Source organism: Rhinolophus ferrumequinum, chromosome 22, assembly GCF_004115265.2.
Source record: "Rhinolophus ferrumequinum isolate MPI-CBG mRhiFer1 chromosome 22, mRhiFer1_v1.p, whole genome shotgun sequence".
NCBI lineage: Eukaryota > Metazoa > Chordata > Mammalia > Chiroptera > Rhinolophidae > Rhinolophus > Rhinolophus ferrumequinum.
Genome location: NC_046305.1, coordinates 45,604,677 through 45,625,479, shown reverse-complemented (window position 1 = coordinate 45,625,479; position 20,803 = coordinate 45,604,677). Strand labels below are relative to the sequence as shown.

The 20,803-nt window shown below is 47.4% G+C and overlaps 1 protein-coding gene across 1 annotated transcript in view; it reads left to right on the top strand.

Annotated features, from left to right (window-relative positions):
• TSPAN2 (tetraspanin 2) overlaps window positions 1-20,803 on the top strand; it is a 40,425-nt gene that overhangs the window by 16,272 nt on the left and 3,350 nt on the right. Inside the window, exons 3-7 of the mRNA XM_033093669.1 lie at window positions 9,239-9,336; window positions 10,618-10,692; window positions 11,931-12,029; window positions 13,252-13,329; window positions 19,211-19,294. Coding sequence (XP_032949560.1) covers window positions 9,239-9,336; window positions 10,618-10,692; window positions 11,931-12,029; window positions 13,252-13,329; window positions 19,211-19,294 — 434 coding nt within the window. The remainder of the gene's footprint in view (window positions 1-9,238; window positions 9,337-10,617; window positions 10,693-11,930; window positions 12,030-13,251; window positions 13,330-19,210; window positions 19,295-20,803) is intronic.

Sequence of the window (20,803 nt, the reverse complement as noted above, 5' to 3'; positions counted from 1 at the left end):
GCCTCTGACCAGCTGGGAGTCGCCCTGGGCCTGGGACGTGGTCCAGGCTGCCCAGAGGGCCTGTGACACTTAGACAAAATTGGAGTTTTGTTACAAGGAAGAAGCAGAGGAACCTGCCACCGTACTTAACAATGCTCTTCTTTCCCTCCCCTTCCCGCCCCCCGCCACATGGTTTCCAGGTGGTACCCACCCTTCCATGCCAGAGCTAACATGCACATGCAGCATACTCTGCCTTGAGGAGTATGCTCTGAAAACTCCTAGCTCTGAAAACCTCCTCAGAAGCACGCCCGCAGCCCAGAGCAGGCCCCAGGTGCCCAGCACAAAGCTCAGCCTGTCCCTGGCCTATACCACCCCCGGGAGCCTGCGAGCCCCCCCGACCCGGGGGACTCACAAGAACAGTCAGGGGAAGGTACGAGAAGGAATGCAATTTCCCTCATTGTGCTGGTGTTCCAGCACCTGCTCATCTCATCAATATTCCCTGCAATTTCTAACTCCATTTTCACGTAGTCACAACTCAGCAAATGTTGAATCCTATTTGCATGGGCTTTGTGCCTCTCCAGACGTATACAATAATGGATTGCAAACGACAATCACACACACACATACGTTAAGTGCTAAGGGAAGGTACAGATGTGACCACTGAGTTAAGCACGAGCGAGAATGGTGCAGGCTGGGGGGGACAAGCCTCGAGATGGAGGGGTGCTTGAATGGGGACTTGCAGGAGGGGTAGGTTCCAGATTGACCGACTTACGGAGAGCCTGACTCATGACTCTGAAAAGGTAGCGGGCAGCTGCCATCCTTTCCCTTGTCTGTGGCAGTTCCGGCTGATTGGGAGTCGTCAGAATCTAGCTCCTCCCAACCATTCACAACTGCTTCTCAGGGTGACCATTATTTTCTCTCCCGCCTCTGAATTCTGTAGTTACTCGAGGTCCTACCATGAGTTCAGTCCCAATAAAACAGTGGAAGTTTTTTGCTCCTAAAATGCAGACCTCTTGACGTTCGGGGTTTTGGCACTTCCTCAGTCTGTCTCCTTTTCACACACTATGTATTGGGTTTGCACCAGAACCTTATTTATCTCACCTTCCTCGGGTGTGACTCTCAGGACTTTCCATCAAAAGCTGCATTCGTGCCCTCAGGTACGTGTGGCGGAGTCCACCTGATTTGGAACTAAAACATGGAGAAACATCGGTCAGCTCGGTTTCAGTCAGACATTCTCCTTCATGTTGTTTGGCGATAACTGCCTAAAACCCGGCCACCTGCCCACCTCACCACCAAGTTTGAGGTTGAAAGACTTAAATGTCTGTAGTGTAATTTCTGAACTTAAATCGGAAATTTTGAGCCATAGTAAAGAAAAACCATTTTAAAAGAAGACAAAGACCTGGGTTATGTGAAAAAACATGTAAGAGAGGCTGTGTCCCTCCCAATGATAATAAACATCTGGCTATCTAAAAATCTCTCCATGGTTATTTTAATTTGGGGATTTTAAGATTCGGTTTCATGCAAACATGCTTGAGCATTCAGCAGGAATGTCTCTATTCTTGCCCTTTTTTTGTAGGCTCGCCCATTTGGGAAAACATACAACCCATCCATGGATATACATTAGCCCACATCTAGAGCCCTGGGCTGTTCTCATCCATGAAAAAGGATGAGAACGCTGGACTTGCCCCATGTGACTTGCCATCTACTTGGAAACACTCACAGACGTAATAATTTAAATTCTAATAGAAATGAGTGTGTAACCAAATGCCAATTAGGTGGTGTTTGCCGTGGGTGCACCAGGATAATTCTGACTGGTGAGGCAAGGAGGCGTTGAGTTAGGTGTGAAAGACTGGACTGTAATCAGGGGAAAGGAGAGAGAATGGAGGCCGCAGAGGCCGTGGGCAGGATTGCACGAGGCAGCTCCACCGGGCAGCGACAAGCAAGTGGGCACTTCCTGGAGTGTCAAGGGTTGGGGCTTGGTGGGAAGTAAGATTACAAATATCGGGGAGGGTGGGAGCACAAGAAGAGAGAGCTTTGAATGTTAGGGTTAGTTAATTTGGTAAGGAGGAGAAGGATAAAGTAGGTTCTAAGGGAGGGTATGACCTGCACTGCGTTTTAAAGAGATTAATCTGGCAGCCGTGGAATGAGAGGGGAGTCACAGGATAGAAAAAATAAACATGCTAGATTATTGCGACAGTTAGACATAAGGGCATAACCCATGGTGGTTGCGGTAGGAATTGTGACGAAAGGGACAGAAAGACAAGAAACATGATTATTAAGCATTACTAAACAATATTATTAAACTCAGGGACAGAAGAAATCAAAACGACAAAAGATATCAGTAATAGACAGAGACAAGCCTAGAAGTAATAAGCCACGATTTTGAGGTGGAAACGTGGACTACAGAAGTCAGGGGTCCCCCTCAGGCAGAGAGAGTGGTGGGTATGCAGAACTCAGGAGGGGAGCCAGTCTGGGGAGCAGCCTCTGCTTTGCTCCAGAAACAAAGTGCTGACAGCGATACCACAGGTTTAGATCTGGGTCCAACATAAGAAAAGCTTTTAACGATTTAATAAATCAGAGAGGCTGAGCAGATGTCCACAGAGGAACGTGAACTCTAGATCAGTAGTTAATATATCACTATTTGGAAAAGTCAGAATGGGGTCTCCTATCTATTTGGGAGAGTCCTGTATTGAAGTCCTGTATTGGTGACTAGCGCTATACAAACACTCCTGATCCTATTCTCTAACTGAATTTAAAGCAATGTGAACTGTCCAAGATGCAAGGAATGTCACAGGTTTATGGACATACCTGTCAGAACCCCTTTCATTGCATATCACAGAAACTTGACCCAAAGTGTCTTGAGCAATACAGAAATGTCTTGACTCACATACGTGAAAAGTCCAGGATTAGTACTGGTCTCAGAGATGCAAGTGATGTAATGGAATCCTGTCTGTGGCCATCTCTCAGCTCTGCTTTCCTTTGGCTCCATTCTGGGCAGGTTTTTCTCGAGATGTAATAAAATGGCTGCCCACAGCTGCAAGCACCATCACCCATGTAACCCTGGCGACAGAATCCGACCAAAGTCCTGAGCTTCACTCTCATTGGCAATCTTGGGTCCAGTGCCTATTCCCAAACCAGTCATTGTGGCCAGCTGGTCGGGATGGGCGTGTGGGCTGAAGCCTGGGCTTCACGCCTCCCTTGGAGCTGAGGCAAGTCGGCTCTCCCAGACCACATGGACCGAGAGTGGAATCTTTATCATTTCTCTGATGAAGAAGAGGAGGAGGTGAATTCTGGGTAGGGAAAACAATGGTCCACACAGTAGGGCCTGACTCCTTCTTGCTTGTTCTTGGTGGCCTGGGGCAGGATGTGGGTTTGCACACCCTTAGTTCTTGCTCAGCCACACCTCCCCTCTCTACGTCGGCCCTTGAAGTGGCTGGTGGTGAAGACACTCATGGTCAGTGCTCCAAGTTCAGGGAGGTGGGTTATCATAGAGTCTGGGCACCAAGCAGGATAAGGAAATGAAGAGCCCGAGTGGGAAGCAGCGGGGAGCTGGCTGCCAGCTGTGGTTCTCCCGCTCTTCCACGTGGGGTTCAGCCTACAGCCCAGATCTGCTGATACCCAGGCCTGTGTTTGCTGTGTTTCCCCCATGTTGCCTCTTTGGGTGGTGGCAACAAGAAAAACGGTCCTTGAGAAGTCAGGGACCCTTTCTCCCTTTCCTATAATATAAATAAGTAGAACAAAATGCATGTTCATAGAAATTATTGCATTCCTCAATAAACAATTTCCCAAATAAGAAAGATACCTGCTCTCTAGAAATAAAACAAGAAGAAAAATGTGCCAGGATGCATATTTAGGGACTTGCATAATGAACGGTGAGGTCATACATAGGACTTTAAAAAAGAAGCAGGCCCAGTTTTTGGAAAACTTCACATCACAGGGTATCGTTCACTGATCTGTGTATTTTCTTTTCAGAATAGGTTCCAGGGCAATCAGCCCATTAAACTCTTATCGTCCCTTTGTTAAAGAGTGCTGGTGGACAGGCTTGGCACATTCAAGTGGCTCTTAAAGAAATAGGGCCTCACAGCCTAAAGTCCCGTCCCTGAGAGGGTCCTGCTTCTGGACAGACTGACTCACATTGTAGGAGAAATCCTTCCATCTTTGGGGGGATGCTTTCCTTTCTGGGATCCTCAGTTCTTCCTCATTGGTGATGGAGAGGAAGTCCCTTCTTGTGATAAAGATCCGGACATAGCTTCTCAGCCAGGGGACAGGGTGAGAGGATCCAGCTGCGAGGGGAGTCGGAAATAAGGACAGAGAGTGAGGTAATGAGACTGCCTGCCGCCGGCCGTCTCTTCTCAAGTTCCTCTGAGTCCCTGCGAGGCCTGGAGGCTGATCCAGGTATCTGTGTCCACTGGTTGCTAACAAAGAGAAAGGAGGACCTGGCAACAATGGACCTGGTGGCAAGAAAAGCTTGGGCGACCTGCTATTTCCTAAACCGTTCCACTTTCATTTTTTAGTGAACTGTTGAGAGGAGCCCCCAGTGTCTTCCAAATTCCACCAACCTGCCTCTCTCTGGCTTCCTGTTACAGTCCGTGTCTTGGGCTGCCTCTTGGAGGGACAGACACCATGAGGGTCTTCTTTCCAGGAGTGCGGACCAGGGAGCGATGTCCTCAGCCCTTGGAAGACTGGAGAGATGGTGTGTGCTCCAGCACATTAAGTCATGTCTGAGCAGGGGCATTAGCAGGATTTCTCCATGAAGGGGTTGCCCACATACACAGCAGCTGGTTGGCGCTCCAGCATCACACGCTGAGGGCTGTAGCTGTCTCTCCCTGCTGCTTTCAGTCGTGGAGCCTGGCTTTGATTGTGGCTGGCTGTTAGGTGTAAGGAAAGTGTTCCAGGGATGAATGTTGAGGGGATGGCTTGCCTTTTTAAACACTCTGACTCACTCTGGTAAGACTTTTTTACTTCTTGGTTTCCAGTTGTACCTGAGAGTCATGGTAGCTGCAGAAAAGAGATGGGCTGTAGTTTACATCATTGAGACAATTTTATAAAAAATGCATTGTTATAAGTTAGAGTACATCACGATGGCCATATTGTGGATTAAAAACCTAAAGACACCATTGGCGGGCCTGGATTTCTGGCTCCCAGCCCTGTACTTTCAGAGGAAACCTCAGAAACCATCAACGACAGATCCGCTCGAGGAAAAAGCAAAAGAAACCTCCTGGCATTTACAGATTGCAAAATTAACAGATTTCGAGCTAGGAGAGTCACCCTTCTTCTGAGTTCCTGCTAAAAGTGTAAGCATAGCAGTTAGGCTGTGCACTTAGGAGCAGACCCCTGGTTCAGTTCCAGTTTTGCCACTTACGAGTTGTGAAACCTTAGGGAAATGACTGAACTTCTCTGTGCCTGATTCCTCAGCTGTGAAATACGTATACATCTGTGTACCTTGTAGGACGAGGTGAGGAGAGGATTTAACATAGGCACGTGCTTCAGCACAGTACCTGCTGTGCAGTGAGCCACGGATATGTATTAGCTGCTGGTATTACTGTCATGAGGGCAGGCTGAGGAGAGAGTCAGGCCGTGGGTGGCGTGGGAGAACACAAGAAGGAAAGATGAAGGCGTGGTTCGGATGCCAGGGAGTCAGAATGAGAATGGCGGGGAGCTCTGCTTACGATCTCCGGGCAGGTTCCTGCCAAGTGCACAGTTCAGAGGCTGCAGAGAGCAGGCAGAGCACCCGGAAATGGTGGTGGTTATGCTGAGTGTTAAATGACTCCGTGACTAATACACGTTAAGCTCTCACAACAGGACTCAATAACTGATAGCTGTTGTTATTTCAGGGCACCCGAGACTTTCCCTTCCCCATAACCTGACTCCCATCCAATATTCTAGATACAGGTGTGGTTACGTGCATCCGGCGCAAGCTGGGAGGAAGGCAGAGTTGCACAGAGGCATAGAAAAAAGTGTTTTTAGATGAAAAATGGTCATTAGCTGGGTATGTGAAACCATCTGCTGCCAAAAAGCCACTGAAATCGATGATCATGCCACTATCTGGTCACCAAAGGGTGTGTGTGGGGAGATCTGTTTTAAAATGACACAAAGCTTTTAGGAGATTGCTGTCTCCTTTCTGTGTTACCTGCAATGATGCTTTAACTTAAAAAGAAGACTCAAAAACCTAAGAAACAAGCGATGGACTCGTCAGGGAATTGCTGGTAGCATGTCACCTGGAGACCACTGGCAACACGAGGCCCAGATGTGAACAAATGCAATTATCAAAGTGTTTTCTTTCTTTCCAAATGAGGGAACCAGGACTCGGAAAGCATGGGGAATTGGGAAATAGGTCAGACACTTGTCACATGAGTTGGGTGGGAGGGAGAGGGCTCCCCAGAAGCCATCCTGGAATTGAAATGTGACACTCCATCAAAGTGCTCATTCAGCAGCTGTATTTGAGGGTCAAATCAGAAAAGGATAAGGCACCCCTGGAAGCCACAGTGGCCTTATGATATGCTGAGAGCTACAACCAGATTGGGAACTGGATTCAGGAAGCCTGTGGGAGGTTGCCACTTGTAGAATTCCTTCCAGTTTTCCCTTCGGCTCCCACCGGCAGGGCTCATCGTGCGTTGGGCTGAGTCACGTGGCCCACGCGTCCACACAGAGGTTTGCGAAGCAGAGGCCTCAGGGTTTGGAGCCACTCGGCTCGGGCAGTTTCAGGGCGTTTTGTTGTGCGCTCTGGGATTCTGAAAGCCTAGGAATGGAAGATTGTACAAATAAGCAAATTTTCGTGGGGAGCGCATTATTTCAGAAAGGCCAGGATTGTTGCCTGAGGGATGAGTCGCCGTGGGGAGCAGTCCTGCCCTCCTCGGGCCCCGTCCTCAGTCCATTGCACCCCAGCCTCCTCAGGAGCACCCCTCTTGCCTTTCTCAGGTGTGCAGCCACGTCCTCATCGGCTTGACCTTGGGAGAGCCCAGCCCTGTGGTGGCGTCTTGCACGTTTGCTGAGGTGTTTTCCCAGAATGCATCTCTAAGCCAAGAGGGGCGATGGCAGACAGCCAGAACCTCAGATTTGACTTGCTCTTTCTTAATCCTCTCATCCAACCACACTGGGGATTCTGCCTTGACCTGGGCGTAGTCCAGGCAGGATGAATGAGGTTTGTCTGTGGACGTCACATCTACAGAGAAAGACATAGTACATATGGAGAACCTGCAAATACACAAAATGGAAAAGAGCAGGTGGGGTCAGAGCCTGGTGAATTCCCACGTGGCTAGAATGTAGGCGAAGGGTCCAGGGGGTCCTGGGGTCATGTAGCAGCGGGGAGGTGATGACCGTGGTGAACAGGAGATCAATGTAATAAGGTGGGCCACCCATGAGGCGGTCTGTGAGGGAGCTGAGTGCGGTGGTGCTCTTGGCTGCCCTACGGCCTGTCCCGGTGGGGAGGGAATGGGGCTCCAGGCCTGTGCGTCCTGCCTGGAGCCACCTTGCCTCCCTGACCCCCAGGAGGAAAACAGAAATCTAACACTTGCCTTACCGAATGGGGTTGTTTCGAGGAGCCAGTGAGATGATAGAAAGAGTTTTGAAAACTAAAGAGAATTTTTAAAACAATAAGATGTTTAGGCAGTGGGGCCAACGATAGTATTATTTTAAATATGGAATCCTTTCTTTCATTACCACATCCATTCCCCTGTGAAATAGCTCTTTTAGAGAAATGGCAAAGGAAGGAAGTGGCAGAGTCGCCAGAGCAGGAAATAAATAAATACCTGCCTCAGGACTGCAGAACCCAGGGCTTCCCCGTCCCAGAAACGGGCCCTGAGAACAGTCTGGGCAGAGCAGGAAGCAGAGCAGCCTTGCCTGCTGCCCCCACAAACCACCTGGAGGGCCCCCCCCCCCGGAGGCACCCCGAAGGCCAGGGTTTCCCCACAGAGGCGGGGACCCAGATCCCCACCCTCTGGGTGAATGGGAGTGGTTTCCAGGTGACTCATGTGAATAAAATGCAAAAAAATAAAATAGAGGCCACTCACATTATTCTAAGCAAGTCGAGTGCCAGGCCTTGTATTGTGTTCTAACTTATCTCGGGATCAGAGAAGGAAGCAAGGAAAGGCTTGGCTGTGGTTCTCTCCGAACAAGAACGTTTCTGCCCTTTTCTTTCTCTGTCGCTTGATTTCCGTGGTACGTGAAATTACCACCTGAATTAAGGCCACTATTATTGCTGGAGAGGCAGGACCGGGCCATGGTGACAAGGCATCTGGCTTGAAAGGCAGATGGATGTTTTTAACCCAGATCTACGGTCTCTGGCAAATTGCTTACCCTTTTGGGGCCCAGTTCCTCTGTCTAAAAAATGGAGATAATAATGTGACGCCTCCTTCATGAAGATTAAATTAATAAATCTGTGCTACGTGCTGAGAACAGCGTGTGGATAAAATAGGCCCTGAATAAATGTCGCGAATGTTGCATTTATTAATGTACGTTATTAATAACGTTATTTGGTGTATATTACCGTGTCACGTCCCCTCAGCGTCTGTTCTTATAACAGCCTCCTGTCTGTCCGGTGTATGCGGCGTTACCCTCCAAAGTCTGTAATTCACACACACCTTATTGCCTATCGCTGGGTCCTCCCCCCCTACTTAAACAAAAGCCCCCTCTGGGTCCGCCCTCTCCCTGCTTCCCCATCTGTGCCTGGGCGGATCGTCAGCCCCCTTTCCCTCCCAGACACTTTGTCCTCGTGGCTTCTCATGAGCCGGAGACAGCCATGAGTTCCAGAGCGCCATGAGAGAGAGGCCAGGGGCTCCCGGGGAGGGGCCCCAGCTCTGGCACCGGCTCCTCACCGCTCCTGGACTAATTTCATCAATTTCACATGAATGGTAGTGACACCCACTTTCCAGGGGTGCTGGGAATCTGAACGGTAAGAGCCTGGCAGAGAGGAGGTCTGTGAGGTGCTTATGAGCGGGGGCAGTGCCAGGGGGCCAGGTGGGGTTTCCAGTCCCTGCTGGGCATGTGACGGTCCCCTCACTCTGTAAGCTGCGGCTTTCTTTGTGCTTTGGGGATAACTTAGGCCCTACCTCTCAGGATCCTCGTGCAGGTTAAACTGGGTGAGTGAAGGCTCAGCAAGCCTTCGACAGGCGTCACCCATTGTATTACTAACTACTGAATGCCCCACCCTGCCGGACCCGTGGAGCAGTGGTGTGTGTGTGGCGGGAGCCTTTGCCAGAAGCTCTGTGCTGGGGGGAGAGCCGGCTGGGTGGTCAGCGTCCCCTCTGCCCTCTTCCCACAGGGCTGTACGTGCTGGTCGGAGCAGGGGCCTTGATGATGGCAGTGGGTTTCTTCGGGTGCTGTGGAGCCATGCGGGAGTCGCAGTGTGTGCTCGGATCGGTAAGTGGGGCACCGGTGGGGAAAGGAGGGGGGACTGGCCTGAAGGGAGCCCAACGTCTGGCCTCCAGTGCCAGCTGCGCCTCTGACCCACTGAGACCTTGGCACTCACTCCCTCTCCCGTTCTCATTTGCACAAATCAATACTATCTTTCCCCCTGCCTCTTATGAAAGTGTGTGTGGGGGTGGGGGAGGAATGAGGTCATTAGTGTAAAGATGTTTGGGGAGGAAAAGTGCCTAATAATTGTTAAAGGGCAATGATGATTGTTCTTTTAAAAATAATAGTTCACAGCAAGTGAGGCAGCTGAAAGGTTCCTCGTAGCCAGGGAAGTGCTGTCATCGACAGGAAAAGCACTGCTGTTGGAGATCAGTAACTTAACCCACACCCCTCTTGTGCTGATTTTAACAAGCAGCCTCTGTTTCTTAAAAAATGAAATAATTTCAGTTCAGTGCTGTGCAGCCCATGCCAGTGTGGCCCGAGGGAAACCGGGAGAAGGAAGAAGAGGGGCAGGAGGAGAGGACGTTTTCGTATTTTTCCGCGAGGAATCAGAAACAGCAGCTTTATTGGGCAGCCTCTCCTTCCTCATTGCAGTCTTTGGGTTTTGCTATGCACAGTTGCGAACTCATTTCCTCAGCCCTCCATTCCCTCTCTTTCCACTGTGGCTGAGCATCTCTCTGTCCTTTTATCCCTGAACTTAGTTAGATCAGAGCAGACCCAACAGACCGAAACAGAAATCCCGCCAGAAGGGCTCCTTCGCCTCCCTCTCCTCAGAGAAGCCTTCCGAGCTGTGCAGTCAGATCACACCTTCCCCAAAGCCAGGCCGCACCAGCCACTCTCCACCTCCTGGTCTTATTTTATGTCTTTATAGAACCTCCTTTGTTCACCAAGTGTTCATTGAACACGTAGGTGCAGGCACTGTTCTAGGTGGTGGGATTTTTATATCACTATCTGAAATAATCTTATTCAACATTTTTATTGCTCTATTCATTCATCATATCTCCTTTCTAATGTGAGGTCCCTGGTAGCAGAGACATGGGGATCTTATCTTATTCATCACTGTATAGCCAGCACCAAGGACAGTACCTAGCACAAAGGAAATGCTCAATAAACAATTGCCGAATGAATTAATGAGTGAATGAATGAATAAACAAACTACAAGGTGATTAAGGGGCAAATGCTTCCTGCTAGACCAATTTGAAGTAATAACCTTGCCTAATGTTTGTCAAAGAAGCTAAATAAATGGAAAGGTATTGCATTAATGAAGTGAGTATTTTCTCTCTGCAGTTTTTTACCTGCCTACTGGTGATATTTGCTGCTGAAGTAACCACTGGAGTGTTTGCTTTTATAGGCAAGGATGTAGTAAGTAAAAATTACTTACAATTTCTTTTTATGATGGTTACAGTGTTCTCTTTATGGCATAAGATATGGGGATATTGATACCCATGATATTACAAAACCAAGTAACCCCCACAATTATCATTTACAGAGAAGTTTTTAACCTAGAAGTATTGTACAGAACTAAGCATATGTGTATATGAGTGGGCACACGTTTTTCTGGGGAGATGCTTCATAGCTTTCATTAGATTTATGAAGGGGTCGATTATTTTATTTTAAAGGATCTCTAGTAGAAGATCATTCCATTTGAAATGGGATAGAGGTTAGACTGCAGACATAAGAAAGAGAGATGGGGCAGAATGTGCATTCTCATCCTTGTGACTGTCATTTGTCCTGAGGGGTTGGCCTCAGAGACTAAAGCCTCATCTCTTTGCTGGTAAAGCTAGTTTATTTTGATTTCTGCTCAAACTGTAGTTATCCAGAATAGGTCATCAGGAGCACTCACAGAGTATGTGGCCTTTTTAGAAGGTTAAAACCCACTTTGGGAAAGAGAGGAGGGAAAAGGGACAGGAGGAAGAATGGAATCTTAGGTTTACTGTGTTTCACATATATTCATGTGCAGTCAATATTGTGTTTATGAATTTATTTTAGATTTTAAAAAATGGTGAATATGTAAAGTAAATGTCACCTCCTTTGGATTTTCTAAAGTAGCTGGTTATATTTGTAGGTTAAAACAAATTAGATCTTAGGATTTTTTGATGTCTGTATGGATTTGGGGTCTCCTGTCTTTATACTAGTAAAAGCATTCTCCATGTTTTATGTGATATTTGAGTACTGAAATGGTTTTCTTTGGTCAAGAACACATTTCAAACCATGTCATGAAAGAACTTGAGTACATTGAACCAGTGGGGTACAGAGAATGCATAGCTCCCAGCCCTGGCCGTACAAACTGAGTGGGGCCACAAATCTGGGGTCCAGTTCACGCTGATGTCCATTCAGGTGTGAGAATGTCCACTCTAAGAAATCTTTCCAATCTATGGAAATTATTCTTGGTTAATCTATCCTTCCATCTTCAAAAGTATCTTAGAAACTCCAGAATCTAGAATCTGTTCCATATATGCAGAATTATCTTTAAATACAGATAAACATATGGAAAGGCCATATTTTTGAAGGGTAAGGAAGAGGGGGTTTACTTTGATGAAAGGTAAACATTTGAAACTTCCCACTCATTGTCCCCTTGGTTTTTCTGGTATTTTTTTCAGGCTATACGACACGTTCAGACCATGTATGAAGAAGCTTATAATGACTACCTTAAGGACAGGGAAAAGGGAAATGGGACTCTCGTTACCTTCCACTCAACAGTAAGTAACTTTACTTCTTCCTTAATATCGCATCTTCTAAAGATGATGCATGAACCGGGTTCTTTCTGATCACCTGGATTAAAAATAAGAATAAATTCAGGGAGGCTCTATTTCAGCCCTTATGGCAGTTTGCATTACGTATAGGACCTGGGAGAGAAAGAGGCCTAACACACAGAGTTCATGAGGGGACGTCAGGACATGGGCCCCAAAGAGACACAATAGTACAAACAAGAACTACAAGAAAACAGCCCCAATAAATACCGGGTTCTCTCCAAGGGTGGCGTTGTGGTATAGCGAGACAACCCTGAAAAGCTCTTTGTAGCTGCAGCTCTGCCTCTGAAAAAGCTTTGTGACCTGGAGCAAGTTTCTTGCCTCCTGATAGTCACTCAGCTCCCTCATTTGTAAAAGGAAGGGGTGCAGCGTGAGTCGGCCACGCTCCCTTTCTCCGGGAATGTCCTGTGGGAATGTGCCCACAGAGCAGAGCTCGGAGTTACACGCAGTTAATCAAGGAAAGCGAACGGAGGAGACGAGCCAGGCCGGAGTTGTCCTGATTTCTTAACCGCTGTGATACGGAGAAGGAGCCACGGGCTCCTGCCAAGTGTTTTCAGGTAGCCCAGTTCTAGTCTGTCACGGGGTGTCCTGGGAGGTGCCAACCATTTATCCTGTTCCGCCTCAGCTGCCCCAGGGACATCAGGCAGCACACAGGCTCCTTTGTCTCTGGAGGGCCGGCGCTGAGGTAGGATACCTGTTTGCTGCCCAGTCTTCAAGCCTTGGTTTTTTAGCCCCTGTTGTTTACTGCAGTCACTTCCCTCCAACCCAGACTGCCCACAGTTAATGAGCCTTTCCTGAAGCTCATAAAACTTCAGCTACTCAGCAGGTTAAATTAATTCCCAGGCTGAAAGAAAAACTCTCAAGGCCCAAATTCTGCCTAAAAACCAGCAGTTGACACAGACACTGTCAATTAACTCCTTGCCTTGTTTGGGTTGCCTTGTGTCACTTCCCATCATAAAACTCAGACAACTTTAGAGAAGTCATTTTCTTATTTTGCTAGCACAATTACGTGACTCTTCGCTCTCTTTCCAGAAATGGCGGTTTGGGTTGCGGTGACTGGGCCTCGTAGCTGCTTTTCTGCCACGGCACCCCCAGCCCTTAGCAGTGGTGCCCAGACTTGCAGCTGCTGCTTCTCCCTCCCGTGTCCTCAAAGCTCTTTCTGACTCTCTAGTTTCAGTGCTGCGGAAAGGAAAGCTCTGAACTGGTCCAGCCCACATGCCCAAAGGAGCTTCTAGGACAAGGACACAAGGTAAGCGTCTCTAGCAGGGGTCCTGTCTTGCCTGGAGTGTAAGTTGGTTCTTGCCCTCTGGAATGGAGGGGGTGATTGATTCTAGAAGGCCCTCTCCCAGTGCTTTCTATGCCCTGGCGTTATTCTCTGGTGAAGCAGTGCCGAGTGCCAGTCTCCCAGCACCCTAGGGAATAAAGCAAGTGTTGTGGCATTAATGAAGGTCACCAGGGCCAGAGGTGTGCACCCCGAGAATGTTGTCCCATGCCTCTGCACGGGGGTCACAGCACTAATACAGGTTCCATTATTAAGTGCTGTGTGTCAGGCACTGTGCCAGGCTCTGAGAACTCTAAGATGAAAAGCACACGGTCCCTGCCTCATGGCTCTGCAGACTGGGCAAGGCAGATGGTGCTGCTCCTGATCTCTGGATGGAGTACAGTGGAGACACAGCGGACTTAGCAAAGCCTCACAGAGGATGGGATCCCTGGGCTGAATTTTGACAAAGGAAGGCTATTCCAGGCCCAGAGAGCAGCAGGGACAGAGGCCTTGGCAGTGTGACACTCCAGGACTGCAGGAGAACAGGGAGTCCAGAGGGAATGGTGAGGGACGTTTTTGGAGAGGCAAGCGAAGGCGTGATTTCACACCTGGAAGCTTGGGGAAGCACAGAGTAGTAACGTAAGTTTTGCATCGTGGAAAGAATGTTGAGGCTGTTGGGGGTGCCTGGTGGAAGAGAAGGTTAGAGACTAATGGAGGGAGGCCACGTAAATGAGGGGTGAGAGCAAGTCACAACAGTGCGTAGGGAGAGGAAGTGACAGATTCAGAGGGTGGAATGAACGGGCCTGGGCAACTTGTTGGGCATGAATGGGGAGGTAGGGGAGGAAGCTGAGCCCTCAGCTTCTGCGTGGGCAGAACGGCAGGTAGAGACTCCACTCATTGAGCCAGGTGAGTGCAGGGAAAGGAGCAGGTCCTGGGGACAGACGACAGCTTCAGCTTTGGTCAAGCTTGCACTTTCCATGCCCGTGGGACTTACTCGTCATCTACGCTGAAGACTCAGGTGTAGGAATCCCAACACATTGGTGACAGCTGAAACTATAGTCGTGGATGGGAACACTGTCAATTAAGGAGGAAGCTGAGGACAAGAAGCCAGAACAAGACTGCGAAGGAGGAGTTGGAGTCAGCAAGAGTCCAATGACGGTGGCACCTGGGAAAAAAGGGAGGAAATGGTTTGTCCATAATACAATCAAATGCTGGGAAGAGGACGAGGAAGTGAGGGCAGGGAATACTTTGTTGGATTGGCACTTAAAAGATCGTCAGTGACATTTGCCATGTGGTTTCAGTGCCCTGGTTGGGGAAAGCACAGGTACAGTGTGGGAAATACGCAGGAAAATATGAGAATGTGGGGACAATGGTATCATGCTTGAGGCATTCAGCCGTGAAGGGATGGATGAGATTTTAATCCCAGCTGGTGTTGTGAATCACCCGCTGAACACTTACCGAGTCCTTCTGAGTTGGATGAAATGAATGAGGACAGCCACTGCCTTCCAAGGGCTCGCCATCTGGCAGGGGCGCCATCACCCCACGTGGTAGCACAAGTAGAGGGTCCCCTAGAGGGCGCACAGCAGGCTCAGCCAGGGCCATGGGAGGGTTCACAGGAGGCTCCCCTTAGTGATTCTTAGGAAGAATTTTGAGGGATGAACAGGAGTCCAGTAAGCAAACAAGAGAATGAGTTTTCCAGATAGAGGAGATAGGACACAGGCATGGAGGCAAGAGAAGGCTGTTGCATCCAGGAAAGTGCTGGCAGCAGGGAGAGGCTCAAAGCCCTGGTCCCTGCCGACTTGAGTCCTTTGAAGAGGAGGGACCTGTTCTTGAAGGGCCTCAAATACTCTTGTGGAGCCAGACGCCTAGACTTCACGCTGATGCTTAGGAAACCATTGACGGTGGACTCCGGGATGGCATTTGCGTTTTCCTGAGTTTGCTGCAGTAGCAGCGCGGAGGACAGATGGGAAGTGCGTAACCTGGAGCCACGGAGACGGTTGGGAAGGCCGTTCTCCTCGCTGTCAGGCAAGAGACCGGTAATAAGCTGGGCTGAGCAGCAGGAAGGAAGAGGGGAAGACCATTTAGAAAGCAAAATCTGCAGGACCTGGGGACCAGTTAGACATGAGAGATGAGGGAGGAATCCACTGCTGGGTTTCTGGCTTCACCATTTGGACAGACGATAGTATCATTTATTGAGCTGAGGAATAGAGGAGTACATTTCAGAGAAAAGAAAGTGAGGTCAGTGTTTAACATGGTGATTTTTGAGGAGCCAGTGGAACTTCCAAGTGGAAACGCCCAATAGGCAGTTGGAAAATCTGGTTTGTGGCTCAGGAGAGAGGTTTGGGAATCTTAAAGCTGTAGATTAAATTTGATCCATTCGGTTTAGAAGAAAAGGACAAGGAGAATACTGGGGGCGCAATAACATTTAAAGATGGACAGAGGAAGAACTGCCAAATAAGGAAACTAGGAAGAGTGAGCAGACACAAGTGAGGAGACCCACAGGGGGAGGAAGAAATGGTCCCCAGGGCCAGGTGCTGCCATTGAGGTTGGTTCTACATGTACCGACCCACCTACCTTGTGCCAAGCACTGCAGAAACACAGATGAATGACACAAAGTCTCTACTCTCGAGGAACTGCCGTCTAATAGGAGAGGTGAACACAGAAATGGATCAAGTGCAGTTTGCACTGAGGTGAGGCCGGAGGCTGGAGGGCCCCCGGGAAGGCTGCCTCCCTGGAAGGAATAGTGATGTTTCAGCTAAATCTTCAAGGGTGAGAAGTAATTAAGCAAACAGTGGGCAGGAGAGGGTAGGGGCAGACCCGCCTGCAGAGGGACCGCCATAAGCAACAACACAGAAGCAGGATATGAGATGGTTGGTGTGGTGAACGAAAAGCCCACGAGTGTCTACTGAAAAGCTGACAGGTTTGAGCATTTAAAAAGTAACTGGTGACTTTGTCAGGAGCGGTGTGAGGACAGAGCCCAAGCTGCATGAAATGAGACGTAAGGAGGGAGGGCACCCTTTCAAATAGTTTGGCTTTGGGCTAAGGACAGGAAAAAAGAGTTCAGAAAAGACAAAATCCAAGTTACCATTAAACACATAAAAATATAGGCAATTCATGTAATTGTTAAAAAGAATAGCAGATTAAAATAAAGAAATGCCATTTTTTAACCTATGAAATTGGCCAGATTTTTTTTCTAAATAATAATATATAGTATTGGTAAAAATGATGTGAAATGAGCATTTTCAGAGAAACTGGTACAAACTGTTTAGAAGTCAGTAGGAGTATATAAGACTAATGGGTGAAGTATGTTCATACCCTTTGATCCAGGAATTCCACTTCTCAATTTTATTTTACAGAAAAGAAATCAGAGGTGTGGACAGACTTTTGTGTTGGGGTAGTCACTGCGGTGTTATTCATAAGAACAAAATCCTGGATATGCTATTAACATGTTTCAATAGGGATAATTAATAAATTATGTAAATAATTAATAAATTATGTACTACCATATGGCAAAGTGTTTCCCAGCCACTAAGAGTCACCATTTCAAAGAATTTTTAATGAAAAAAGATATTTTTGAAGTTTAATGTTAAGTTTAAAAAGCGTATATCAAGCATGAATTAAGTGTGTGTCTTTGTGTTTAAAAACATACCAAAAAATGTTAGTGATTATCTTTAGTGGTAGGAGAACAAATGTTTCTTATTTTCTTTCTTTTTTTTTACAGCCATTTTCCAAATTTCAACAATAAGCCCATATTCCTTTTATAACTAAGTAAACCAATACATATTTGGTTAGTTTGTTTTTCACATAAAAAAGTTGGCTGTGAAAGAAAGGGGATGTGGGCAGAGCCAGAGGAGGGCAGGGTTAGAGGGGAGTTTTTTGTTTTACACTGAAAACCGTGAGCATGTGTCTGTATGATGAGAGGAAATGTCATAGAAAAGGGGCCGCTGAATGTATAGGAAGGAAAAAAGAAAAGTGACAGCATAGGCTTCCTGAGGAGCTGAGAGGGAATGAGATCCAGAGCTGGTGAAAGGGTTCTCTCAACAGAGAAGGGCACTGCTTTGGCTTGGATGAGAGAGAAAGAAAGAAAGAGCCATGCTGTCTGGTTCAGTTTGCCCACTCATTACCTTCGACAGTGCCTGGCACTGGATGAATGGAGCATGTACGTTTATAGCTAAAAAAGAGGAAGGTTGGAAGAATTTCTATAGGTTGACTCCCATTTCCTTCAGTAAGTAAGGGAGAAACAATCTGGTGGTTCTCAAACTTTTACCAGAATGGATGGTAATTATTTTTTGTGGGTCTGTGTCTTTCTTTGAACTGTGAGCTCCCTGAGGGCAAAAGAAACCATGTCTTCCTATCTTCAGAGCCACCACGCCGATCCAGTGGCTGATGCAAGGTCGATGCTCGAGAAACGTTTGAGTGAATGAATGATGAATGAAGGAAGTGTGGTAGGAGACATGAGGGTGATGGTAAGGGTTTCACAGAGCTCATGTGGTTACCAGAGGGAGCTGACAAGTGATAAGCTGGGCAGCCTGGGGACAGGATCGGATTGAGAGCCAACCTCTGTACTTGAGAGGACCTCAAATAGAAGCTAAAGAAACTAATTACAATTGCAAGTGACCTATCTGCTCCCTGTTCAGATTCCCTCCATGTGTGAAGGTCTTTGACCCCGCCTTGCACAGGTCTCTACAGGGCACAGATGAAAGGATGGGAACCCACCCAGCTCGGCCACCACGGAAAGGAATGGCCCTGTAGCTCCCTATGCTTGGCTTTCCTTCATTTAATTTGAACCTGTACAGACTTTTTAGCTTCTTACTACCGTGTTTCCCTGAAAATAAGACCGGGTCTTATATTAAGGTTTGCTCCAAAAGATGCATTAGGGCTTATGTTCAGGGGGTGTCATCCTGAAAAATCCTGCTAGGGCTTATTTTCTGGTTAGGTCTTACTTTGGGGGAAACGTGGTAGGTGATGCCTACTTTGCATAGTAAATTGGATAGAAAGCCTTTTAAACTACAAATGATAATATGAAAGCAAAGGGATATTTTACTTACTTTTATTTGCTGAAAGTAAGAAGAGGCCCACATTTTTAAATGCCTCAGTTCCCAGAATAGCTTCCTCCAGCCAGGGTGCTGAAGTAGCCATTGGCCTAAATAGGAAAATTCCACCAAAAGGAGAGGATTGTATTTTTTTTCCCTCAAACTACATTTTTGCTTTGAGGTTATCAAAATGATGCTATCTAAGCGGAATGGCTTAAATACAGGCAGAAGCTGACATGGATGAACTCTCACAGGATGCTCTGTAGAGAAGAGAAAGGATTGGTCAGGGTGATGAGTCACACATACAGTCATTCCCCCCGTATCCATGCCTTCTCTCTCCATGATTTCAGTTACTTGTGGTCAAACACGGTCCAAAACTATGAAATGGAAAATCACAGAAATAAACCAATTCATACGTTTTAAATTGCACACCATTCTGAATTGCGTGATGAAATCTCGCGCTGCCCCACTCTGTCCTGCCTGGCACGTGAAGGAAGCATCCGTTTGTCCACTTAGTAGCCCTCTCGGTTATCAGATCAACTGCCACCGTGTCCCAGTGCTTGTATTCAAGTGACCCTAATTTTACTCAATAATGGCCCCAAAGTGCAAGAGTTAGTGATGCTGGCAATTCAGATATGCCAAAGCGAAGCTGTGAAGTGCTTCCTTTAAGTGCAAAGGTGTGTATGTATGTATAGAAAAAAACAGTGTATATAGAATTCGGTACTATCCGTGGTTTCAGGCATCCACTGGGGGTCTTGGAATATGTACCGTGGAGGTGGGGGGTGGGGGCGATTGTACCATCAGTTGTTATTCCTGACTTTTTTTTTCCAAATCAGAATTGCATTGATGAAATTGAGACCGTCATCAGTGCCAAGCTCCAGCTCATGGGGATTGTCGGTATTGGAATTGCAGGTCTTACGGTGAGAGTTCCAGAACATACCTTTTGTGCCCTGTAAGAAAGCTTGAACCTTTGCATATTGTTTCTATTCAAGTGTGATGGCAGTATCTTGGGAGAGATTTCTCCTAAAAGGCAAAGGCATTTGTTAACAGGACATCTTCTAAGAACAAAGCTAATTAGATACTCCATTAATAATACTTAGTTCTCTAAAATATGATACAAATTTCAACTTTAACCTAATGATGACCTTGAGTTTATCGTTACAATAACGTCCCCTTTTAAAGCCACCATGCTTACATTAGACAAGTGATTTTCAATTCTGGGTCTCTTCCTACGGTTAGAACTGTAAAATAACACATCGGGTTAATCTCTCTCACCCATGATTGGCAGAGGCAGACAGTGCAATGTCTGGATTCCCTCTAGCTTCCGTACTCACAAGCGCTGGCATCATGATAAAGCTTCTTCATTTCTCTATGCCTCCATTTCTTCACCTGTAAGATGAGGATTTTAATGTACCAACCTCCTAAGATTGTTGTAAACATGAAACGGGACAATACATATATTGTTCGAAATGAATTCATAGGAAGTGTCTGAAACATAGTGATTAATAAAAGCTAGCTCTGTTTATAATCTGTGTATTCCCACACCCAGAATCCCGGCAAAGGGAACAGCATATGTGAAAGTGTGACACAGAGTGCCCCCAGGGCCCTGGAGCTGGCTCAGTACTTGTAAAGGACAAGAGAAGAGTGTGCAAGAATCGATAGGGGCAGGAAGGGTAACAAGCAAGAGATGATATGGACAGGGGAGGGTGGGAGGGTCCACATAACTGAGGTTTTTGTGTGTTCTTTTGAGAGGTTGGGTTTCACCCTTAAGGTAGAGAAAGGGGAGCCCCGGAGGGCTAGAAGGACCTGTGGTACAGCCAGGAGCTCAAGTTGGAGGGAAGCAAGATTGGAGTGAGGTAGGACCAGGAAAGAGGTGATTTCCATTGTCCGGGGGTTGAGTGATCTTTTAGCTAATGCTAAGGTAGTACCTACCGTCCCGCCCTCCATGTAGATTAATTCGTGGCCTAAGCTAAGGCAGGGGCAGTGGGAATTGCAAGGGGACACAAAAGCCATCTTTCCTTTTTCTGTATTTAGAGTACAGAGGGGTGGGGCAGTGGGTGAAAACACTATGTTGAGGTACCTCCCAATCCAGGGACAATACAATACTCTGGCCCTCCCCACCTGCTCTGGGACAGGCCTGACAGCCATTCTGAGGCAGAAGTTTTGTGTAATAGAAGTATCAACAGATCTTCCTCACAATTCTATAGTCTCCATTTATAAGCATCCTAGAAGCGGTCACCCCTGCCTCGTGATGACAGTGGCAGGATGAGACTGGGAAAGTTTCTTTCTGAGGGGATCCCTTCAGAGATCAACCCGGATGAAGTAGGGGTTGCATCCAACCTTACAAGCTTGGGGACTGCCCTCTGTTGGCCCTCTTGAATCGGCACCCCAGAGTTTCTCCTTTAATTCCTTTCTTCCTAAGTGTAATC